The sequence below is a fragment of the Saccoglossus kowalevskii genome, chromosome 10 (genome assembly GCF_978046115.1).
Source record: "Saccoglossus kowalevskii chromosome 10, keSacKowa6.1, whole genome shotgun sequence".
In the NCBI taxonomy this organism is placed as follows: domain Eukaryota; kingdom Metazoa; phylum Hemichordata; class Enteropneusta; family Harrimaniidae; genus Saccoglossus; species Saccoglossus kowalevskii.
Genome location: NC_140650.1, coordinates 29,604,452 through 29,631,374, shown reverse-complemented (window position 1 = coordinate 29,631,374; position 26,923 = coordinate 29,604,452). Strand labels below are relative to the sequence as shown.

The window sequence follows — 26,923 nt, the reverse complement described above, 5'->3', positions numbered from 1 at the left end:
CTTGACAATACGATGATAATAACCCTCACAATAGATTTAGTACCATTTTCTCACTTGATTGCACCATTTCGTTTTAGATTTTTAACACCTATACATACCTCATTTCTGTTATTACTTGTAATGAGTAATACAATTCAAAAACAAAATACGGTACACTAGAAATAAATTCAGTGAAAAATTAATACTGTAACAGCTTTTAGTTAATCTGTAAATATTGTGTATAATATAAATATACATATACATTTTATAAACATACAGTTTGACTAATATAATACAACTCTTTACTTCCAGTAAATGGTTTCATACTTGTATTGATTTAGGAAATATATTGCAAACTGATTCTATACTACCAAGTGGTACCTACTTTGATATTCGGTCAATAACTTTTAGAAGAGAATTGGCTCAAGATTTCTATATCGACAGTTTGTTCATTGGCTCTGGTCCTGTTAGCTGTGAGTAAAAAGTTCCTTTTCAGATATAGTTTACATAATGGTTTGCACCTGCATGCCAATTTGTTAATTATATTCTTTGCGTCCTCAAATTTCAATAGTCTATTTCAACTTGATGAAAGCTTGCTGGCTTTCAGAATTAGCGACCACCATGGAAACACTCTGACCAGGACAATTTTTTTTTTATTATTATTATTATTAATCCTTTATTTCAGGCCAAAAAAGTCCCATATTAAATACATAACAAACACGAACACTAATAAATACAACGTCTAAGATTAGTCCAAAATTTGGATAAGAAAAACTGTCAGAGTTGACACAAGTACGAATTAAAGCATTATCGCTCGTAAGTAGGCGCTGACTGAAGTTATATAATGCCTTGCGCTGAAGAGATTCAAAGTTGAAAATATTTCTATTCACGCAATTACCACTGGCGCTGCTAGCCCGTTTAAGGCTAAAGATCAATCTTATAGCGTTATTATAAGCCACTCGCACAGTATTCACAATTTGTGTACGATAATCACACCAAACATTCAAACAATATATACTGTATAAATACGTTCTAAATAACAAACACTTAACGTACTCTGAACTTTTTATAAATTTTCGTAAAATAAAATTTGCCCTAGCATAAATACACCACAATTGTCGCTTCATCCTTGCCATCTGATGACACCATATAGCCCAGGTACTTTTTTCACTGAGACGAAAACAAGAGGTTTACCATACAAGTACACGCTTGGGACCCTTGTCTGTCCCCATGTTTTTGGAAAAAATGACATGCATTCTGTCTTAGTAGTGTGGAAAAGAATGTCAAACTCCTCACCATAACACTCGCAGATCTCAACGAGCTTTTTCAATGATTTGACAGAAGGTGAAACTAACAAAATATCATCAGCATAAAAAAGATGATTCATTATTTTACCAGCTAAATGACATACAAAACCCGCTTGTTGCAGCCTAGTACTGAGATCATCAATATAAATTGAAAATAACGTCGACGAAAGAATGCTTCCTCGTCGAACTCCATTGGTCATTCTAAAGGACGCAGATATTTCTGAAGCCCATCGGATACAAAAAGTTTGACCTCGATACCAATGCAATAGACAACGCACAATGAATACAGGCATTCCCCTATCAAGTAATTTTTTGAATAACTTCCAATGGTTTACCCTGTCAAACGCTTTTGTTGCCTCCATGAAACAAGCATAAACGGGCGATTTGTGATTTTTATAGAAGTCGACAATTTCCTTCACTACGAAGATACACATTTCTGTTGAATGCTTGCGTTTAAATCCAAACTGAAAATCACTAGTCTCGATAAATTTTTCAATTCGATTTAAAATGCACAACTCAAATAATTTTGATAAAACGGTTACTATAGCAACAGGTCTATAGTTATTCACTCTTGTGATATCTTTAGTCTTATCTTTAACAATTGGGACAATCATTGTATCCATAAAATAGTCTGGCAGGTGTCCATGAACAAAGAATGCAGTAAAGCACAAGGCTAGTAGAACACACAGTATTTGATCCGCAAATATGATATGTTCCAAGCACAGTCTGTCTTTTCCAATACATTTTCCCTTTTCATTTTCTCTTTTCCAATTTTCGCATTGTTATTATAATTAAGCGCCGACCAACACACATTATGGCAGTCGTTGGTTAGAATTTGTAAACATTTGACCTAGTTACATGATATGATAACGGCAATACACTAGTCAATTTTGCGAAATTAGAACCTCATTGCGACTAAACACAACTAAACAACTAACCTCAATTTATGTCACATGGTAACTTTGATGATATTCGTTCATTAAAGTTGATGGTACGAATAATAAATTACAATCAAACAATCTGGCAAATAAAGTACGCGTTTTATTTTTTGAAGGAGAGTTGTTTTTGTGGTAAATAAGATCATGAACCTCATGAACATATTCCTGGCTACAACATTTCAAATATACATTGCAACATTAATAAATTTATAGTAATGTTTAGTCTGCAGCATTTGCATATTGAAAATGTTTCATATTTAGATTACAACTATTCTAAATCCTTCATGGAATTTTTTGTCCAATTTTGATTTTGTAATTTGTTCAATTCTACTGTAATGCAGAGTAATCTTCATATTAGTATTAAGATAGGTATGCACTACAAAGAATATGTTTTAATTATTTCAAGTTTGTTTGAAAAAAGCCAAAGCCAGCTGAAACCCAGCTTAAGAATTGCACAATATACAGACCAGCCAGAAAGTATTTATGCACTTGTCATTTGATTGTTTTTGTAACAAAAAATAACAATTCCGGGTAACATTCTGTGTTGTTTTTGAAATACCCCGGTAGACTAAATTTAAGATGACCTAGTGCATTTTAGTCAAAATAAATTTGTGTTTTTATGTATGTGGACATTTTCTCTGTGAGAGAAAATCTCAGTGGTTAACTATGAGAGCATTCTTATTTGCATCTCATACAACTTAGACACATCGCAGCATGACTGTAATTTGCCAGACAACTCATGGACTGGACGAAAAAGATTAACCTACAGCCTGCAGTGTACAATCAAATATAAATCTCAGAAAGTTCAAAAGTGTAAATTGACTTTATAATATACATGTATATATTTATTTTTTATTTAGATGTAATAACCTCACCTGCTGCAAGACCAAATGGTTTGTTCATCTCAAATGTTAACGTCGAAAAATACAACAATACTTTTGACATTGTTATGTTACCAGAAAATTGTGGATTTGATTTTCCATTAATTGGGATGAAAAATGCGAGTATTATCTCTGGTAGTAGAGATGCTGATAGTGACTATGTTGAGTACTGTACCAGTGCTGCTTGCGGTGATGGTGCTGATATTGTCATTAATAGGGAGCAGTCTGCAACACCGCCAGTTGGTGGTACATTCCAGATTGAACTTGGTGGAAAAATTGCAGTAGGTATGTTGAGTATGGTAATTGTTATTTTTGGTCTCTGTCAAATGTAGTCCGAAATAGGAACTTCTGTTTTGTGTTCCACCCATCCATCTGTTTGTGTGTGTTTGTTTGCACCCATTTTACATCAATTATCTGACATATGTGGACTGATTTTGTTCAAAGTTGGTACAAAGTAAAGTCATAATAGATTACATATGCATGTAGATTTGTTGTTGGTTGACAATCAGCCATTTTCTTTCCATTTCTCAGATACACTTTAGCAGATTTTAGCAAGGTTTTTTTCGACTCAATAAAATTGAACCGACTTGCAGCTATTTCTAAATTCACAAAATTTGTAATAAACCATTACCATTTTCAGGTTAGCTTTGACTAATATTTTTCAAAGTTGGTACAAAGACCAGTCATAATGAACTACATATTAAGCACATCCTTCAGTTTTTTGTTTTTCGATTACCTTTAACTGGCTGGTCACACATTCTTTTGAAAAAAACATTGAAAATCAATATTTCTCAAGCATGCCTTGGCCGATTTTATTCAAACTCACTATTGACATGACTCATGGTAGGTTACTGATGCCTGTCATTTTGTTTTGTGATAGCCATCTGGTGGTCATTTTTTTTAAATAAGTCTTCTTGTTTCTTAGATACGCTTCCACAGATTTGTTTAAATTTAATACAAAGACAAGACATAATAGGTTACATGATCATCTTTGGTATTTTTGAACTGGTGGCTATTTTTGTCACAAAATTTGGACATGCCATGAACAATTTCTCAGGCATGTCTGGGCAGATTTCATTCACACTTGGTGGAAACATCACATATGACAAGTTACTAAATCAGATGCACATCAGTTTTGCAATTTGATTCAAAGTGGCCAACTGGTGGCCATATGCTTCGATCGATTTAGTTCAAAGGAGGTATAAAGACAAGACATAATGATATACATATGCATGTTGATGACCTCTAATTGACGGGTGGTCATTTTGGTCTCAAAATACAACATTTCAACATATCTCAGGCATGTCTTGGTCAATTTCAATAAAATTGATGTGATCAACATGATGGGTTAGTAATGCGCATCAACATTTATTTTCATGAGTCCATTTCCAAGACGTGCTTTGACCGTTTTTGTTCCAAGCTGGTACAAAGACAAGACATAATGGTATTCATATGCGTATTTGTTTCAACATGTCTTCAACCATGTCTCTGGTGTGCCTGGTCCATTTTCATTCAAAAGTGATGTACTCATGGAGGTTACTGATGCATATCATTTATTTCCGTGGATTGATTCAAAATTGGTGACTCCTACCATTTCAAAAAAAAAAAAAAAGATTCAGTATCTGTGCAGGTTTCTTTCAAATATTTGAATGTTTTGCATGCACAATCAGTCTTACATATTATATGGACTTGGCACATTCCAAATGTATGTTTACATCATCATAAATTGCATGTGTAAACTGAAAAATTATATGTCTGATCCGATTATATTTGGTTTCAGCTTTAACACATTTATTTTTATTTATTATATATATATAGCACAATGGGACCACGTCGTGTTATTTTTCGGATTAGTTTCAAAATGGCAGACTGGTTGCCATTTTGTATTGAAGAAGACAGTTACTAATCCATCTTCCTGACATGTCACATGACTTAGATCAAGTTGAAACTTTGTACTTGCATTAGACATAATGCCATGCATATACATGGGCATTTGTGTCATGTTTTAATTTAGGATTGTCAAATGGTTTAAACTTGGTACATACATTGAACAATGAGACCTTGATACACATCATTTTATTTTTCAAATCAGAATCGAAATAGCTGACTGTTTGTCAATTTTAGGCTTTTCTCATTGATATTTCAAGTACTAATCACCACCCTTCAATGGAATATGGTACATAGATGCTCTAGGACAGTGCACAGACCTGATTAGTTTTGGGTTGCAGTCTGTTCATATTAGTTGCCTTATTTGCATAATTCATAATTTTTCGGCTTTTCCATCAAAATCTCAATTTCTTATCACATTTCAATGAAACTTGGTACATTGATGAGTTGTGACATTGCACAGAACTTATTAGCTTTACATTAAAATCTGTGCATATTAATAATAAGCCAGTTCTCAGTTTGTCCATCAATATTCCAAATACTTATCTTATTTCAATTATTCTTGGTACCCTGGTATATAAATTAATTTTAGGTTTAAATGTGCATCCTTAATTACCTAATTTCCATAATAATTTTCAGCTTTTCACCAAGTTTTTAAGAATTACTCATTACATAAGTATGGAATAAGTATTTATATTGTATCAGTTTGTAATAATACGTCTAAACTTTTCATTTTCAAAACTGTGGATTGGATTGCTCTCGAATTGTGCATCTCAATGAGCAAAGCTTCTTGTTCAATAGGCAAATCTTAAATTTTTATTTCAATTTAAATATTTGTCTATATTGCAGTACCAGCTGATGCTACAGAAAGTGATATTGAAGAAATCTTTGACAACAGTTTTGACATGGGTGTGTCTGCAGAGAGGATAGGCACATGTTCTGGCTACACTTGGACTATAGAGTTCACCAAGGCTGGTGGAAATCATCCTCCTATGAGCGTAAGTTATTTGATTTAGTTGGTTTGACTCCTGTTGTCAGCTTTCTTGTCATCAATGCTGAAAGAATGGCTTTTAACATTGTGTATGGTAAATTTCTGAAGCAGATAGATGCAGTAATACAATACATCATACTTTAATTTGTAGGTTGACAACAGCGGTTTAACTGGCTTGGATGTAGAAACTGTAACAGAAACATTGAGTGATGGTGGATTATACCTGTTTCCAATTCCTGGTGATTATCTGAGAACTCTAGATGAGACTCCTCAAGTAACTGTCAGTGTCAACCAGATTCCTTCTACTTGTACTGGAGATTGTAGTTTTGAATTCTTGGCTGACCTTACACCACAAGTGACTGATATATCTCCAAATTCAGGTATTTTATAAACTTTGTTTGCCAATTAGACATCATAAATGAACAACTATTACAGTATTGTTTAAACAGTGCCCTCTATGTTCAATATAGTGTCCTCATGCTATTAGTTTAAGATTGAGAATACCATATTTACTTTATTAGCACATACCTTTATGTAATTAACAGAGGTGTGTCTATGGTCAAAACAAGTCATATTTCAATGATCCAGCATACAATAGATGCAAACTTTTTGGCTTATGTGAGCTTCTATTAGAGATCTGTTTCTGATAGAGCATATACAGGATTCAAACTTCATTCTTTTGATACTTGTAATTTTTGACTCCCATGTGCAAAGCACATAATGGGAGTCTTTGCAGTTAGTGTGTCTGTATGTGTATGTGTGTGTGTGTATGTGTGTCCGTCTGTTCCACTGCTATCTAAAGAACCGTACATCGGTTTTTATTGAAACTTGGTGCATAGATGCTCTGGGCCAATGCGCAGATTTGATTAGTTTTTGGTAAAAATATGTGCATATTAATTACTTAATTTGCATGATAATTAGCTAATTTTTAGCTGTTCCATGACTGTACCACTGATATCTAAAGAACCACTCATTGGATTTTGAGGAACTTGGTACATAGAGGCTCTGAACTTATGTGTAGATTTGATTAATTTTTGGTCAAAATCCGTGCTTATTAATTACCTAATTGGCATGATAATTGGCCAATTTTTAGCTGTTCCATAACTGTTCCACTGATATCTTATCAACCACTCATTGGATTTTGATGAAATTTGGTACATAGATGCTCTGAACTAATGTCAGGTTTTGATTAGTTTTTGGTAAAAATTCGTGCGTATTTAATTACCTAATTTGCATAATGATTGGTTAATTTTCAGTTTTTCCACTCATATCTCAAGTACTAATCATCACATTTCAAGGAAACTTTGTACATACAGGACACTGTACATACATGATAGTTTTTAGGGTAATATCAGTGCATATTAATTACCATATTAATTTGCATAATTAATTTTCAGCTTTTGATATTTCATGTAGTAAGTATTACATTTCAATGAAACTTGGTACATAGATACTCAAGGACTATGCAGAAATTGATTGTTAGGATAAATATTTGTGCATATTAATCACCTAACTTGCATATTAGTTTATTTTCAGCTTTTCCATGGATATCTCAAGTACTAATCATCACATTTCAATGAAACTTGATACATAGATCCTCTAGGACTATGTAGAGACCTGATTAGTTTTAGGGTAAATAGTTGTGCATATTAATGACCTAATTTACATAATTAATTTTCAGCTTTTCCACTGATATCTCAAGTACTAATCATCACATTTCAATGAATCTAGAACTATGCTGAGATCCAATTAGTTTTCGGTAAATATTTATGCATATTTATGCATATTAATCACCTAATTTGCTAATCATCACATTTCAATGAAACTTTGTACATGGATGCTGTAGGACAATAGACAGACCTGATTAATTGTGAGTTAAAATATGTACATATTAATTACCTAATTTGCATAATTTTAAGCTATCAGACTGATATCTAAATGACTAATTATTCCATTTCAATGAAATTTAGTACAAAGATGCTCTAGGGCAATGTACGAAGTTCATTAGTTTGGGGTTAAAATCTGTTTATATTAATTTTTTAATTAGCATAATAATTCATAATGTTTTGGTTCTAATCCCATTTCAATAAAACTTTGTACATAGATGGTCTGTTACATTGTGCAGACCTCATTAGTTTTACCCTCAAATTTGTTCATATTAATTTTCTGATTTGCATCATTAGTTTTCAGCTTTTCCATCAATATCTCAAGTACAAGTAATTTTGAATTATTTTAATATGTCTCCAATACTCTCAGCACATGGGAGTTCTTTCTAAGCTTTCTTTGATATTTATTGTTGTTGTATTGAGGTGTTGTACAACTCATCCTTTGGTTAGTTTTGATGATGTGGCCAATTGTACATTTTTGAATAATAACATCAAAAAGTTCAAATTGCTGTGATTTTCTTTATTAAAAGGTTCAGCATCTTCATCAACTGAAGTGACTGTCCAAGGAGTTGGATTCAGTCAAACCGCAGATGACAATAAAGTCACCATTGGTGATGTGAACTGTGTTGTTACTAATGCTTTAGACACAATGATAATGTGCCTGATTGGTGAAGCTCCTGGTGGTACTCAAGATGTAGTAGTGTATGTTGCACCAGATGGTTTAGCCACTCACCCCAGTGGCACTGTGCAATTCCAGTATGAAGTGGGAATTACTGATGTCCATCCATCTAGTGGCAGTACTGGGGGTAAGCCTTTATCCATGTCAACACTAGATTATGAAGGAATTTAGTAGTGTATATTGCACCAGATGGTTTAGCCACACACCCCAGTGGCACTGTGCAATTCCAGTATGAAGTGGGAATTACTGATGTCCATCCATCTAGTGGCAGTACTGGGGGTAAGCCTTTATCCATGTCAACACTAGATTATGAAGGAATTTAGTAGTGTACATTGCACCAGATAGGCTAGCCACTCATTCTACTGGCACTGTGCAATTCCAGTATCAAGTGGGAATAACTGATTTCAATCCATCTAGTGGCAGTACTTTGGAACGATGATTTTTCCTTGTTTTTCCAATGCTCATTTGTTGACTCAATGGCATTTAATACAGACCATGGAATAATATGTTGGTATTGTTTTATACACCTAGCAAGCAATATCATCAGCCTATTGGCTGACAATGCAGCTGTGCTTCAAGAAATGTTACCTTCAAATCTATTATCTACTCTTTTCCTGCAACAATATTGTATCAAATTAGTGACCACAGTAATATATCTTCTGTACTGTACTTTATACTTAAATAGTTGTTTGTCAATGATTGTTTTTCAGGAGGCTTGGAGATTACAATTACAGGTTATGGATATTCAAATAATGTTGATGATTTAACAGTACTCATTGGTGGTGCACTCTGTGATGTGACATCATCAAGTCAAAATACCATAATATGTATATTACCAGCTGGGGTAAGTTTCACATTTACTGATATCCCTTTATAAGACATAGTTGTTGGAATTCAAGATTCATCCCAGTTTGTAGTCGATTAATCAAATGTTGGGTTTTTTCTTTATTTTTGGTTATGTTAGATGCTAGTTTACAATATTATCTATTTCATTTGGCCAGATCTTCCCGTTTTTACACTCAGACAAAAAATCTGTCAGCAAAAAAAAAGTAAAAACTAAACATAAATAACCAAAACTATACTGGGTAACTAATTCAATAAAAATTTTAAAATGATAATATAAGATCTTACTTTAATCATATTGATAAATCTTAAACATTCTTGTATAATAGGTTGCAGGCAGTGTTGATGTGAGCGTCAGTATTAGTGATGTATCAGCTACCAGTGTGAATGGTTTTCAATACGATGCCAGTACTACTCCATCTATTACACAGTTGAGTGTCACCCAGAGTAGTGTTGCAGGTGAGTGTTACATTAATATTAGCAACTACATGTATGACAAAAATAACCCTTGTTTAAATCTTTTGTATAGAAATTTTATGTTCGGTTCAAATGATTTAGTGGTTTTATTTTCTATAGTTGGGGTGGTGAAAGGAGAGGGTAGAGTTAGTTAAAATAGTAGGAGGCATATGGATTAGATGAAATTCAGGATGGGGGCTGTGATAAAAGCAAAAAAAAGCATGAGAGCATAAAGAACAGATAAAGGAGAGGATTAACATCACAATATGAAAAGTGATAAGAGAGGAGAGAAAAATCAAGGAAGAGCGTTAACATTTACTATATAATAATTATATACTGTATTTCTAAGGTGGTGCAGCATTGGTTGTAAGTGGTACAGGATTTGGTACAGATGAGTCAAGTAGTGATGCTCTGAAGATTGGTGATGTTCCATGTCAGCTGATATCCTATTCTGATAACACAATAGAGTGCATATTACCAGCCCAATCACCTGGTGTATATGATGTCAGACTTTATGTTGATAATGTAGGATATGCAGATTCTAGGTAGGTTAACTGTAAAAATCATGGTTAATTTCATTACCACAAAAAACTACCAAACAAACTATGCCGTATTTATCCGGGTATAAGCCCAGGGTCCTGAACATGGAAAATTGCCAAAAAGAAGGGGTGGGCATTTGCCAGAAGATCCCAGGCAAAAAAAATGAAAATTCGCGAAAATTGACAACACACAGATCGAACTGCGGCAGAGAATAGAACGGCAAATGAAAACATGCAACGGAAATAAATGAACAATATGCAACACTAGAAGTAAAACAAAAATAATGTATTGCTTATAATGTGACAAATAAACCAGAAATAATAAAAATCGACAGTGAGGAATCATTTGAATTAGGATTTTCCCGCCGACAAACATGCCCAATACGCGTGAACTCAAAATGAATTAAAATGTCAGGGGGTTAAACTGCATAAAATGATTTCCGGTCTCAACGAATTACGAATCAACCGTCATACAAGATCAATAATAATTTACAAATTTACACAGTAAAAATTATAAAAATTCATAGCTGTTTGAAAAAACTTCTCAGATCTTTATTTGTACGTTCATTGCCATCTTCGTCAAACTCAAAACTCTCAAAGTCCAAGTCGGCATCACTGTAGCCGTCGAACAAAATCCCTACCACTTATTCCTGAAGTTCGTCGATATCGTCCCACACAATTTGGACTTAGCACTTTTAATCCACGGATTTTGCAGTCTGCCAGCTTGGCACTTTTCATTCATGTCTACTCATAATAAAGAGACAAGAAAAATGGGGTCGCTCTGCTCCGATAGCACGCGATCTGCTTTTGTTTACAGTCTGGCAATCATCTTTGACCTTTATGCATCTGCTTTACTGATTGGCTAAGAATGACATCACTACTAGTATTTCATCATAAAGGTCAAATCGTGACATTGCTTTCTTATCAGACTCAACAATCTGATTCAAGATGGTCGAATGGCGACCATTTTTGTTCTTCGAAATCAGGCATTTCTGGCATTTCGGAACTAGATCTCGGCTGTTTACAGATGGTTTTTGTTCAAACTAGTACATACACTGGTCTTTATGGACCTTGATGCATGTCATTTTGTTTTTTCAGATCGGATTCAAAATGGCCGACTGGTGGTCAATTTGTTTTAACAAATTTGGTTCTCAGACATTTTCTGATCAAACATTTTCAAACTTTAGAACTACATCATAAATCATGTTGTGTGTATGCATGTGTAATCATTTGACAATTCAACTCAATATGGCTGAATGGGGGCCATTTTGTTTTAATGAATGCAGTTCCAGAGTTTTGGAGCCATATCTCTGAAATTCTCTGACAGTTCATGTTAAAACTTTATATATTTCTTATTAAACTTGAAAACTGACAGAGACTGTGCAACGTTTATTCTGTTTTCATTCTTTGTCAAGCAGTTCTGGAACAGCTATTACCTATCAGTTGAGTGTGACTGCAATCAATCCAGGTTATGGATCCATCAAGGGAGGCACTCTGGTAACAATATCCGGGGAGGGATTCAGTAATGTCAATTCTGAAAATGTAGTATTATTTGGTAACATTGAATGTCTGGTTATAAGCAGTAATTCTAATGAGATACAATGCATTGCTGGAGACAGTGGCACTACACATAATGTTGATAATTCAGGACTTCATGCAGGTAAGAATGTATTTGCAATATCATGAGCAAACACTGCATTTTTTAAGGTAGAAGCCTAGTCATAATTTTTGACAAAATTGGTTATAAATCACATGACAATGTTCATAAGTTTATTATGTACAATCATGAAGCCAATGTCTCATGGCACAATGAAATTGCATTATTTTGTGTGTTACAGTTACGCTGTTTGAGAAACGTGTCCTAATATTTAACAATGTTAAAGAAAAATTGCATTTTTTGACACTTTTTAAAACCCAGATTTTTTAAATACTCCATCATCAATACTCCATGATTTTTTCAGCCTATGTCACCAGGCTAGATTTTGAGATATTGCATAATATCTCTGCCATAGGAACCTGTGGTAAAAGTGTTATAATAGTGTAAAAATGGCGACTTTCCACTAAAATACAACCATCAATTTCTTGAAAAAAAGGCTGGTGACCCTATATTTTTTAGGTCAATATCCTTGTATTGCCTTGGAGTACAATTTATTGCAAAATGAATAAATTCTGGTTTTTTAATTTATGAGTAGGCTTCTACCTTAATACAATTGTATTGTTTAGTATCTTTAAAAAAATGTCATAAAGTTTTTATTACTGTTTTGTAAACAATGATTATTTTTACATCTAGATTCAAGTTCCATACATTCCCAATTTTTATGACTTCAACTTTCAATTAATTCTAATTATTGCAGTGTAATTCTTTAAAATTGACATACTTTTATATGCAGTATGTTTCTGAGCTAATGAAATGACCTCTATGTGTCCATGTACAATCCCAATGTATGCATCTTGGATATGCCTTTGTAACTGATCACATTCAAACTTCACACATGCATCATACATCTTGTCATACTATGCAATTCCATTAGTTTCATGATTTGAGTTGTGAGTTGAATCGATTTCCACTGTATCATCTGGCAAATAATAGACCGCAGTGCTTATAGACACAAACTTCCATATTTACTCATTTGATATGCTATACCATGAACCATAAAAGTATGCTAACTGAGATTCAGTAACCAATAAAACAGTTATGATATTTTTTCATCTTCTACAGACTATGGTTTAGGTTATAAATGGAGTCCACAGAGCATTACAATAGAAGCTGGTGACACCGTATTGTGGGAATGGGGCATAGCAGGATACATCCAGGGTATCAGTTACGGTGTTCAGCAGACTTGGGATGCTAACTCTGTAGAGTATGATGGATCAGGATTTAAAACACAAAGCAGATCAGCAACAGGTTCGTATATATTCTTTTTGATAAAACCAGCCTTGCATGCAACTCACAATATGTGACTTTGTATATTTGATATACCGGGGTTCAAACACTGTATCTTCCTAGCCAGTTTTTAAATTGTATTCTATTCATACACGCTTTTGAATTCTGAGGATACCGTACTTGGTCTATTTATCGTCTTCTATCATATTCTACAGCAAGTCTCAGAAGTATTGGGGCAGCCAATTTGCAAACTCGCTGGCGATTAGCTAACTGCTTGGGTTTTGAATCTCGCTGGCGCTGTCTTGTGGTCACTTCCACTTAGGGAACTGATCATTACCACCAAGCCGGTTTCCTGTGAGTCTCCTGCGGCATGCGTTGCTTTACCGTACCGGTCGTTGCTTTACCGTACCGGCCGCTGCTTTACCGTACCGGCCGTTGCTTTACCGTACCGGCCGCTGCTTTACCGTACCCGAAGGTCATTAGCCGTACCGGCAAGGCCGTTACCGTACTGGCAGGAGGCAATTCACACTTCTGACAAGTTAATTTATGCATTGATTTTCCGGTTTACAGGTAAAATGCCGACCTGTTTAAATTTCAGTTTTATGCACAGGATCGCCAGAGAAAGCAGAACTGTAGAATTAATTTGAGTAGAATTTGTTTAGTTTGTAGTTATAGACTGTTTATAAATCATTTTGTTCATGTTTGCTATACGGTAGCTTTCGAGGTCAAATACACCACCAGGGCAATTTGTTGCGTCTTTTTATTTGTCAGAGATTAAACTTTACCATTATTATTGCATAATATTTACATTCAAGTTGCGCGTGATAATGCTACACATGATTTTTGTGAGACCATGGAGCTCCCAGTACGTCCAAGTGAACTGTTGGATATGACTACAGACGGAACTGCGTCTTTATTTTATACGATTTTTTTTTTTAAATCGGGATCAGTGCTCCCAAATCAACTGAGCCGACAAAGTGGATTACAAAAATAACAGTTCCATGAAAGTGGCTATATTTGTGTATGATGAATCCTGAGTCGGTAGTTTTGGCATGTAACCTAATGGTTTTGGTTATTGTTACAAATGCACAGTGCAGACGTAATTTTGTTTTCATTTTTTCACTTTATCTGGCGCCAGTGCACGTGTGCTTGGATGTTTTTTTATTCAGTGATTGGGCTAAATATTTGACGACGTTGCCAACGTATTCAACATACGAAAATAGCATGTGTGTGCGTGTGCGCGAATGATAGATGCAGACGAGATTTCTCGTCGCAACGCGTTTTATTAGTTTATTTCCAACGCGAGTGGTCGGCGCCTTTGATTGCGTTTAGTTTGTTCTTTCATTCGCAAAATCTATCGCTGGCACCATTTATTTTGTTATGTCTCACAACTGAATGTCCAAGCTGACTTTGTATTGGCTGTAATTATTTTTTTTTTTTTGTAAAACAAAAAAAAGTCCCGACCTTTCCAGTCTAAAACGTATTCTGCCCCAAACCAAACAGCCCTTTTCAGGGCCAATCACATGTTCCAAAAAGAGATGTACCGGCACACTTGCACACTCTGTTTTGTTATAATAAAGTTACATTGGGGATTGTTGGAAGGGATGTGTAAATATGTTTGGTCAATTCCATAAGCAAAATCACAAAATGAGGTCGAAAAGCAATGGAAAAATGTTGAACTAGAGCAAGGTCAAATTCCGTTTTACGCACTTGAATTTTATCTGGACTACGTGCACGCGTTGCGCGTGTTATTGTCGACAAAGTATCAAAACAGATTTTTGAACGCCCAAGCCCGAATTTAAATACATGTGAGCTCGGCCAAGCGAGTCACGCTGACAGATTATGCAAGTATCATCGAATTCATGCGACAGGTTGAGACGTTTTATTCAACGTTGTGGGTAAGCTACGATTTAGGACTGTCGTTTTATAGCGTTACAGGCGATCATGAATATGTGAATAACACACATATATTGAAAAAAACACATGCGAAGAATTTCAGAAAGACTTTTTTATTTAATTTATTTATTTATTTGTATTTCGACGGTTGCCCGACTTTCTTTCCACTGTGTGAGCTACTGACAAATATAAACAAATAATTAAACCATCGAGTCCTCTAGTCGACTGGGACGTAACACTCTGTTGTACAAGTCCTAAAAAAAAATTCTTATTGTTTGCAAAATGCCCAATTAATTCATGCATGACTCACGGTTACCGGCAGGGCGCCGATCAGTTACCGGGGCTTTGTTTACCACGCATTCATTAATCGAAGGTGATAAATAGTCGGTATTGGTCCCATCAGTACGGTAATTGTCCAGCCGGTACAGTAAAGCACCGGCCGGTACGGTAACGCAACGGTCGGTACGGTAACGCAACGGTCGGTACGGTAACGCAACGGTCGGTACGGTAAAGCAACGACCGGTACGGTAAACCGAGTCAAACTCACAGGAAACCGGCTGGGTGGTAATGATCAGTTCCCTTAAGGTAAATCTATATAACAGCAGGGAACGGTCGTCATACTTTAGGAGCTAATCAGCCACAGTTGGATGACGATTTCGCTTTCAAAGATACCAGGTCTATTTTTTTAGCGGTTGGTTAATGTTACCCCGACGGATCATTTAGATGTGAAAGTTTGTCATTTTCTTCCTGATTTATTAGAAACTGTTTATCAACGTGGTTCTTTATTTTAAATAGTTTCAAGCAGTGTTCAATATGGCTACCCCATATAGTAAATATCGGAGGATTAATCGCATATATCATATTATCGCTTTACGCCAGCTGACTGTGGCCATTCTCAGGCTTAACAGGGGAACTACTTTTACATTATGACGCCTCTTAACAAAGTAAATCATTCAGGGGAGTCTAGACATGCACCTACCAGGCTACGTAAAATTATCCTATGTCCCCTAATGCAACTTAGACTCGCCCAGAGTGGACGTGGCTACAAGTCGCCGCCAGCGAGACTTGAAAGCCAACTGTTTAGTCAAAACCCAAGCAGTTAGCTAATTCGCTAGCGAGTTTGCAAATTGGCTGCCCCAATACTTCTGAGACTTGCTGTAATACACAGCTAATTGGAGGAGAGCCAGTCGATCACATGGGATTGTAATAAATCACAATACCTATATACCCCGCAGTTTATGTAAATCACACTGACATGCCTCTCCAATGCATATTGAACCACACAAACACATTGTGCTGGCTGCTGAATTTGGAATGAATTTGAAGATCAAAATGTATATTGTTGAAAATACATGTACTGATAGGTGTGATAAACTTGGTTACTTGATGTAATATAAATTCACTATTACTTTTTTACAGGTTCATTTTCCAATACATTCACTGCACCTGGGACATACTATTATTCAAGTGGTCCAGTTGACAGTGATGGAGAACTTTTCATGAAAGGAGTTGTCATCGTTACCGATCCAGTAGCCACCTCTAAACCACTAAGTCTAACTGTCAGTGGATTTGAGGCTTTGCATGAGACCAACTCTGGTATGTATATTACTGCAATTGCTTGATATTTATATGCTCACTATTAGCAGTTGAAGTGTTTATGAGGATGTACACACATTTTACTGTATGTAATTATACAAGGTATCTTTATTCTCACAACAATAGTTTCAGATGCTTCCAAATAATTATTCTTGTATTAAATCATAATTTTTATAACTATAAAATATATAACTATTAATATGCAAACCAGGTTTGTCACATTCAAGTCTCATTTCTGGTCTTCGTGACATCCGAGAGTCTCTAAATCAGTCTCAAATACTGTCTCAAATGGCTTCTTCACCTGTTTGATCTCAGTTGCTGTTTAGATGGTATCATACATACCTCAGCATGGATATACCGGTAAGCACTGGAATATTGCTTTAGTTAAATATATTTTAATTTGTTTTCAGGTGTTTCAGTCACTTCATCATCATCATCTTGTCTGGCTGCTGATCCATCCTGTGCTACTCCCCAGCCAGTTGGTGTTGACAGCAGCATATTCTACTTTGTATATACTGGATGCTATACTCCAATCATTGACTCTGTGAATCCTACTAGTGGTACCAGTGGTACACAAATAACCATTACTGGAGAAGGATTTGCAACCACGCAATGTGCTAACCAAGTCACTATAGATGGTCATCCATGTAACGTACAGTCCTGTACTGAGACCATAATTGTATGTGATATAGATACTGAAGATGCATTAACTGTTGGAGTTAAACATCCCATCACTGTACAAGTGGAGAACCATGGTTTTGCTTTGAACCGTGGATCAGCCACATTTGAACTGATTCCACACATTGATAGTGTTACTCCAGATAGTGGATCCATAGCTGGGGGTGCCAGAGTTACTATCCAGGGTAGTGGGTTCTCCAGTGATGCAGCAGTTGTAGGAATACCATGTGAAGTTGAGTCTGTCGCATACAATGAAATCGTTTGCATCACTTCACCAAATTTAGGAGGAGTGTTTAATGTTTCCATAATAATTGGCTCGACTACAAGTGAATGTCTTGGCTTGTGTTTGTATGAGTTCTCAAATGCCACGACTCCTGTTGTGAGTACCATCAACCCAACTGACATCTTTGGAGCAAGTACAAGCTTGACAATCACTGGAATGGGATTTGGTAATGGAGTTGTGACTGTGACAGTTGGTGAGCATGATTGTTCAGTGCAGTCACTAACAGACATTGAAATATCCTGTGATATTGGTTATGTTCCAGTTGGTGAGCATCAAGTTGAAGTCAACAGAGCTGATCAAGGTAGTTCTGTATTAGAATTAGGGACTGAAACAATAACAAGCATTCCAGTCATAGATTCCATTTCACCATCATCAGGAAGTATTAATGGAGGATCACTAGTCACTGTAACCGGAAGTGGATTCCATGTAGATGACACTTTGGTTGATATCGATGGAACAGAATGCAGTATCCAGTCAATAATCATCTCAGAAATTGTGTGTATCACTTCAGCCCATGCTGATGGTAGTGTTGATCTCACAGTCACATCTGGTGGAATTGAATACTCACCTGAAGTGTATACTTTCTCTGCTGCCCAGACCCCTGAAGTAACAGGACTGTCTCCATCTAATGGTGGTAGTGGGACAACTATTACAATCACTGGTACTGGATTCAGTTCCACATCATCTGATGTTTCAGTAACATTTGATGATGTTACATGTACTGTGATCTCATCATCTTCAACTCAGATTACATGTGATACTGGTGTGCACTCAGCGGGAACATTTGAAGTGAAGGTATCTGTTGCTGGAAAAGGTCTTGCCACATCTAATTCTCACACATTTGAGTACAACTTGATGATTGCATCTACTTCTCCTGCTACCTGTAAGTAAATCCCCCTCCCCTAAATTTATTATTTTGTTCATTCACAAGCTTCATTACATATTGCTAACTAGAAAAGAATGAAAATTTTTGTGGGTCCTCTTATTGAATTAATACGTGTTGTAGATGTCATGTTTTGCTGACAGTAATTGATTGGTATATATAATTATTCTCAACTATTGATACAGATTATATCATGTATTCTTGTTTGCAGGTAGCTTTGGTGGTGCTTGTACCCTTGTAGTCACTGGTGATGGTTTTGATGATGAATACACTGTGGTAACCATTGATGGCAATAATTGCCCTATTAGTAGTGTTACAGCTACAGACTTACAGTGTGAAATACCTGCCAACAACAATCTTGGTGAGTTCAACAAACATAGCTATCCGGGGGAAGTTGCATGACACGATTGGTTAAAATAATTATTTAATATGCATAAATTAATATTCATGAGAAATGTCTTCAAAACGTTCAATCCAGATTGGACAGCGCCGTATTGTGCCAATCCCTTTCTGATAGCTGTAGTGATTGTATATAATGCATAGCTCTATCACATTCATTACACACATAACAATATTTAAGTGATATATTTTGTATTGGTATGTTTCAGTATAATATCCATATATCGTTACACATATTAGGTCATATATATATCCTGCATCTATAATACAAACAGGGACTTGTTACACATAGCAATATTCAGGTGATATTTCTCGTATTATTGCATTTCAGCACTTGGTACATATACCTGTGATATACAAGTGTTCATTTCAACAAGTACAGCTGTAGCCATTGAATCTAATGCACTGACCTATGATAGTTCTATCACACCCATTATAACATCAGTCAGCCCAAGGAGAGGTGGTACAGGTGGTGGAACTCCTATTACAATTACTGGATCTGGATTTCGGTAAGTGCTGTTAGGTATACTAAATTACTAATAACCTATAAGGTATAATAAATTTCAAGAAGAATTTTCTTGGGAATCACAGTACATTTGTTTATTCCTGTCGATATAGACAAGAAATAACATTGATTGCTGGGTTTACAGTAGATTTCAGTCTCTTTTAAATTAATTCCGATGGTTAAATGATTGAGGATTATTTGTATTGTAGTGATGGTGAGAACACTGTTACCATAGATGGAAGTTTGTGTGTAATAACATCAGAAAGTACCTTTGAGATTATCTGTGAAACTGAACCCAATTCTAGAAGTATTGAAACTAAAGTAAGAGTTTTGGTAAATGGTGATGGGATAGCAACACAGGTAAGTCTTTGTTGTCATGGTGATGACCTCTGCGATATATACTTGTTGATGTGGCATCAATTGCATTTTATGTTTCCTCGCAATGGAATTTCTAATCTATGTGTCATTACCATATTTGAATATAGATCATTTGTTACATTGCTATACTCCATACATTAGTTTACATGAAAACTAATAAAGTTGAAATATTTGATGTCAATTTTATTCAGTGTAATTGATTTCTTTGCTTTAATTAAATTAGTAACACATTTTAATTGTCTTTTTATATTACATAGGATGATGCTGATTTTGAATATGTTGATTTGTGGTCCAGTACATGGACTTGGGGAGGAAATCCCTTGCCTATTGAGGGTGACTTTGTTGTCATTCAACAGGGACAGCGCATAGTGTTAGATATTGACACCCCTGTCTTAAAGATGCTACTAATTCAAGGTAATTGGGCACTTTTGGAGTTGACACAGTCAAATTTAGTAATTTTATTCAAAACTCTGCAAAATAGACAGTGGGAATATTCGCAGTATACCCTGTCCGTCTCTTTATGTATGTTTGTTCCAATGATATCTCATGATCCAATCATCTCATTTCAATGAAACGTGATGTACATCGATGCTGAGGGACAATATGCATGCCGGATTAGCTTAGAATTAAAATTGGTACATACTAAATACATAATTTGCATAAATTAGCAATTTTGAATTGTTCCTGTTATCTTTTCTGCTACTTTTTTAATAAACATTAGCGACGAAGCCCTTGCATGGGATTATTAGTTTTAAGTCAGTTTTCCATCACCATAACCATTTTCAAGTTCGTTTTTTGTTCACGCCACTGTACACTGCTTAGTGCAATCTAGTCTTATTGTAGAAACAGTCATGTTATAACATTATCAGGTTCATTTTTCTGAGAACCTCTTTTTATATGGCATGCACATACAACCAGAACATGAATAGAACTGGCATTAAATAAGTGCAAGTTGATCACTTATGTCCTCAAAGGCAGCCATACAAAAATGTATGGTCAAATGGTCTGAGCCAGCAAACAATACCCCCTTGCATTGTCCTGCCATTAGAAATACTCAATTGCATGAAAACAATTGACACATCCTGCTCAGTTATTTTGCATGAAAAATTCATGGCATTCAAAAGGGTTAGTATAAGCACATGATACGAATTGCTGTTATTTCTTACGTTCTTTCTGTGTGCATGCAGGTGGTGCTTTAATCTTTGATGAAGCTGATGTAGAACTGAAAGCTGAAAATATCCTAATAACTGATGGTGGTCTTCTACAAGTTGGAACTGAAGAGGAACCATTCCAGTATAAAGCCATAATAACCATGTATGGTCATGTTAGATCGCTTGAGATGCCGATGTATGGTGCTAAAACTCTGGCTGTTAGGAATGGAACACTGGATCTTCATGGTATATTTTTAGTCTCTGTTAGATGTCTGAAACAGGGACTTCTGTTCATTTGTCTGTCATTTTTTGGCCGATTTGGTTTAAAGTTGTTACAATGACAAGCCATTATGGTATACGTTTGTTCTTCTTCACACCAAGCTTTGACTGATCATTTTGTTTTGCAGTTTCATTCAAAATAGTCGACTGGCAACAATTTTGTTTTTTGACTCCCGTGTGCGAAGCACAAAAAGGAAGTCTTTGCAGTTAGTGTGTCTGTATGTGTGTATGTGTGTGTGTGTGTGTGTGTGTATGTGTGTCCGTCTGTTCCACTGATATCTCAAGAACCATACATCAGTTTTTGATGAAACTTGGTGCATAGATGCTCTGGGCCAATGCGCAGATTTGATTAGGTTTTGGTAAAAATCCATGCATATTAATTACCTAATTTGCATGATAATTAGCTGATTTTTAGCTGTTCCATGACTGTTCCACTGATATCTAAAGAACCACTCATTGGATTTTGATGAAACTTGGCACACAGATGCTCCAAACTAATGCACAGATTTTATTAGTTTTGGGTAAAAATCTGTACAATATTAATTACCTAATTTGCATAATGATTAATCAATTTTCGGCTTTTCCACTGATATCTCAAGTACTAATCATCACATTTCAATAAAACTTGGTACATAGATGTCATAGGACACTGCACAGACCTGATAGTTTTTAGGATAATATCAGTACATATTAATTACCTAATTTGCATAATTGATTAATTTTCAGCTTTTGATATTTCAAGTCGTAATCATCACATTTCAATGAAATTTTGTACATAGATGTCATAGGACACTGCACAGACCTGATAGTTTTTAGGGTAATATCAGTATATATTAATTAGCTAATTTGCATAATTAATTAATTTTCAACTTTTGATATTTCAAGTAGTAATCATCATATTTCAATGACACTTGGTACATAGATGTCATAGGACACTGCACAGACCTGATAGTTTTTAGGGTAATATGAGTACATATTAATTACCTAATTTGCATAATTAATTAATTTTCAGCTTTTGATATTTCAAGTAGTAATCATCACATTTCAATGAAATTTGGTACATAGATGTCATAGGACACTGCACAGACCTGATAGTTTTTAGGATAATATCAGTATATATTAATTAGCTAATTTGCATAATTAATTAATTTTCAGCTTTTGATATTTCAAGTAGTAATCATCACATTTCAATGACACTTGGTACATAGATGTCATAGGACACTGCACAGACCTGATAGTTTTTAGGGTAATATGAGTACGGTACATATTAATTACCTAATTTGCATAATTAATTAATTTTCAGCTTTTGATATATCAAGTAGTAATCATCATATTTCAATGAGACTTGCTACATAGATCTTCTAGGATTATGCAGAGACCTGATTAGTTTTAATTGGATATTAATTACCTAATTTGCATAATGTTCCACTGATATATAAAGAACCACAAATTGGATTTTAATGAAAGTTTTAAAGAGAACTATACAGAAACCTAATTAGTTTTTGGTAAATATTTATGCTTATTAATCTCCTAATTAACATACTTAATTAACACTGATATCTCAATTACTGATCATCACATTTGAATAAAATTTGGTACCTAAATGCTCTAGAACAATAGACAGGCCTGATTAATTTTGGGTTAAAATTTGTTCATATTAATTCTCTAATTAGCATAATAATTCATAATTTTTTTGTTCTGTTCTGTTATATTAGTTACCTGATTTACATAAATAGTTTTCAGCTTTTCCATCAATATCTCATGTACAAGTAATTTTGAATTAATTTTTAATGTGTCTTCAATACTCTCAGCACACGGGAGTTCTTTCTAAGCTTTCTTTGATTTACAATTCTCATATCTGTTCTCAAAGACACTTTCACAGATTTTGTTTAAATTTGGTACAAAAGCAAGACATAATGTGTTGTATGTTATTTTTGGATTTTAATGTTATTTAGCCAAAACATATGTCATCAACCATTTCTCAAGCGTGCCAAGGACAATTTTATTCAAATTTGGTATGAACATCACACATGATGGGTAACTGATACACATCAGTTTTGTATTATGATTTGATTTAACATGGCCAACTAGCGTTCATTTCAGTTTTCGTTTTAAGTCTCTTCAACCATGACATTTCTTGATAGACATAATTTTGTGTTCGTCAGATACAACAGCTATCGCTATCGCAACATCTTGAATGTCTGTAAACCAGGAAATTTTCAACAATAGAATCTTTCCCCATTTGATAATTGCATTAATGAAGATGAAATTTCGTCAAGAACCCTGGTGAAATATTCACTCCAAAAATCATAAAAAATTGTCTGTTTTCCATGGAAACAAGTCTAGCTAGCTTGTTTTCTAGATTTCAAACCTTTATTGTGGCTCAGTTTTTAAAATACCAACAAATATTGTTTGGGATACTAGTACATGTTTTGTCAATTAAATTATTTTCTGCCATTCTTCTATTTTATAGGAATTCCTGTTGTGACTTGGACTTACTTGGCTGAAACAGCTCCAGCTGGAGCAACTCAGATGAAATTGATGCAAGAGATTACTTGGCAAGTTGGTGATGAAATTGTTATCGCTACGACGAATCACAGGCATAGCATGATTGAAAATGAGCAGCTGACCATTACAGGTGAGGACCCTGGCATAAAGCTTTTTATTAGTGAGTCAAAATGCTCAGAATGCAATGATATGTTAAAATGGAAGATTGCAACCATACAGGATAGATCAAAGGTTGTTCAAAAACTGATATTTAAATGATATTAATACATGTGAATATCAGTTCCCAAAATATCTGTCATAGATGACAGAGCGAAGCTGTTCGTCTGTTAACAATTGCATTCTTAACTTCTTCTTGAAAACTACCAGATCAATTGTTTTGATACTTAGTATGTAGGTACCTTTTGTGTACCTTTGTCAGATTTGTTCATTTCACGATTATATCTTAATTTCTCTATTTTGGCATACATTTTTTTATTTGTGGTAAAAAATTAAATTTTCAGCATCTTCTTGAAAACTACCAGCTCAGTTGCTTTGATACTTGGTATGTAGGTAGTTTGGATGATCCTCTGTCAGACTTGTTTATTTCACCTGTTTGTTGTTAGCAAGTGCTGTAAGGTACAGCAAATTGATAATGAAAAAATGCATGCATTTATACAAAGATAAACATTACATAACATTGTGCGTCTTTGTGGTCATCAATCATTCTTCCTCGAACATGTCTTGATCGATTTGCTTGGAATATCATTCTGCATTTTAGCTTTTTTACATATAAATTACTATTTCCATAATGTTTTGTATCATCAACAGTATTCTCTAATGGATTTAAAGTGATAATAGACTGCAATTATCTGTTGAGTTTTTTTTCTGTATCACACCAATACAAGAAAAAGATTATTCATATACATCCCTGGACTAGAAAAATTCTTATTTTTGTTTTAAATAACCAGCTCAATTAATTTTCGTAGTTAACAATTAATTAACACTCATGAGCTGATTCAGTTCATGTCTGGTTGTTTGGAAGAATTCTTCGAAATTGAGCATTTCTGCCATTCCTGAACCCGATGTTGTATATGTATGGACTTTTGGTACATGTACATTCATAGAACATCTTAGATGAAACCTTGAAATGGCTGACTGGTGGTCATTTTGTTTTTGTGTTTACATGACTGGTTCTAATATGCAACTATTAGCCCCCAACTGAACACAGTTTGAGGACTTATGTTTCCATCCATTCGTCCATCTGTTGCATTATCTCATATTTTTGTTAATTTTTTGCTTGAGAATACAATTACTAAGTTTATTCAGATTTGGTACAGAGGCAGTATATATATTTCATGAAGATGCAAGTTGATTTTCGTAAGATTCTATGCAATATGGCAATATGGCTGATCAGCAGCCATTTTGTTTGATGAGTAATTTTCATTTTCTTTGTGCACAATTCTGCTTATATCTCAAATTCACACTGTCCAATTACATCCAAACTTGTTTCATAGACAATTGTGTTCTAGCACATCAAGGAAAGTTGATTATGTCACAATCAAATTTAAGATGACAAAAATCTACAATAAGTCCAAACTTAGTTCAGACAAATGTGTGCTAGCACATAAACGAAAATCAGCATTTTGTTCTTTTTTTTTGCACCTTTCTGCTGATATCTCAAATTTAAGCTGTCCAATTAGGTTGAAACTTGACAATTCACAGACAATTGTTTTCTGGCATATTAACAAAAGTTGATTTGTATTTCACTCCAATTCCAGATTGTTGACTTGCACAATTACAAATCATCATTCATTGTGAGATATATCACCAAATCAAACACAACTCTGCCATTCATAAAGAATGTCTGCTCTTGCAATCTTACATAACTATCCAACAATGCACTATAATTTGGAGTAATTTTTATTGCAATATATGTTTTACTTTTTGCCAACATTGGAAACTCACTCATGTTAAAATGTCTGGCTGTCATTAGTTCAGTGTAAAACTGATACATGCACTTAATCAAAAAAGGACCACATAAATGCTGACATTTCATTCATCATGTATTAAATTAAAAGTATAAGAAGTGGGGGCTGTGACATTCTCAATAGCTTGTTCATTCACTAATTCATTCATTCAAAAATATTTATTTATTTATTTATTTTTTATTTATTTATTTATTTATTTATTTTTTATTTATTTATTTATTTATTTATTTATTTATTTATTTATTTATTTATTTATTTATTTATTTATTTATTTATTTATTTATTTATTTATTTATTTATTTATTTATGTATTTATTTATTTATTTATTTATTTATTTATTTATTTATTTATTTATTTATTTGTCTATTTCAGCTGTATCCAATGATGGTCTGACTATAGAATTCCAGCCTGCATTAGAATATGAGCACATCTCAGTGGAAGAGACAATAGATGGTGTAGTTTTAACAACTAGAGCAGAAGTAGGTTTACTAACACGCAATGTAGTTGTTAGAGGATCTGTGCACAGTCAATGGAATGATGTTATTGAAGCTTGTCCTGAAGAGTTTGATACAAGTATGTACTTAATTCTAGCTGTTATTAGTACCGTATGTAGTCAAATACAAAAACTTGTATTTTGGGGTAAAATCCTGATATCTCAATAGCCACTCATCAGATATCCATCAAACCTTGTACATTGGTTCTCTTGGATAATCTACTAACCTTTTTCATTTAGAGTTTAAACTGTCCATATTAATTTTTATTTCCACTTGGAATGTGTCTTCTTCTTTAATCTTTCTCACCATGTTGTTTTCAGTTGTACTCAGGCAAATAAATTTCTGCTCTTTTGTTTTTATGCTTTTTGGATGTTCAACACTTGAAAGAAATTCTTGTCTGTGTTTTCTTTATTTTGTACATTCCATGAAGAAATGTTCATTTTTTCTAAAAGATACAATGTATGTTTTTGTAGTCAAACTCAAGTAAAGTCTCCAGTATCCAGTATCCTGGCTTATTTTAGGGGTGTTACCCAATGACACTCTTTGTTAGGTGTTACCCAATGACACTCTTTGTTAGGTGTTACCCAATGACACTCTTCGTTAGGTATTACCCAATGACACTCTTCGTTAGGTAT

At 34.5% G+C, this 26,923-nt stretch overlaps 2 protein-coding genes across 2 annotated transcripts in view; both read left to right on the top strand.

Annotated features, from left to right (window-relative positions):
• The window catches only part of LOC100373890 (fibrocystin-L-like), a 44,718-nt gene extending 26,237 nt beyond the window's left edge, over window positions 1-18,481 (top strand). The window contains exons 17-29 of the mRNA XM_085504666.1: window positions 292-452; window positions 3,085-3,390; window positions 5,842-5,990; window positions 6,135-6,363; window positions 8,400-8,675; window positions 9,259-9,392; window positions 9,721-9,850; window positions 10,197-10,392; window positions 11,805-12,046; window positions 13,106-13,291; window positions 16,586-16,762; window positions 17,173-18,441; window positions 18,471-18,481. Coding sequence (XP_085360792.1) covers window positions 292-452; window positions 3,085-3,390; window positions 5,842-5,990; window positions 6,135-6,363; window positions 8,400-8,675; window positions 9,259-9,392; window positions 9,721-9,850; window positions 10,197-10,392; window positions 11,805-12,046; window positions 13,106-13,291; window positions 16,586-16,762; window positions 17,173-18,441; window positions 18,471-18,481 — 3,466 coding nt within the window. The remainder of the gene's footprint in view (window positions 1-291; window positions 453-3,084; window positions 3,391-5,841; window positions 5,991-6,134; window positions 6,364-8,399; window positions 8,676-9,258; window positions 9,393-9,720; window positions 9,851-10,196; window positions 10,393-11,804; window positions 12,047-13,105; window positions 13,292-16,585; window positions 16,763-17,172; window positions 18,442-18,470) is intronic.
• Window positions 18,482-19,060: 579 nt separating this feature from the next.
• Window positions 19,061-26,923, top strand: part of LOC146738005 (fibrocystin-L-like) — a 30,182-nt gene continuing 22,319 nt past the window's right edge. The window contains exons 1-7 of the mRNA XM_085504665.1: window positions 19,061-19,097; window positions 19,337-19,514; window positions 19,720-19,870; window positions 20,146-20,302; window positions 21,076-21,285; window positions 23,792-23,956; window positions 26,167-26,367. Of these exons, the coding sequence (XP_085360791.1) occupies window positions 19,061-19,097; window positions 19,337-19,514; window positions 19,720-19,870; window positions 20,146-20,302; window positions 21,076-21,285; window positions 23,792-23,956; window positions 26,167-26,367 (1,099 nt within the window). The remainder of the gene's footprint in view (window positions 19,098-19,336; window positions 19,515-19,719; window positions 19,871-20,145; window positions 20,303-21,075; window positions 21,286-23,791; window positions 23,957-26,166; window positions 26,368-26,923) is intronic.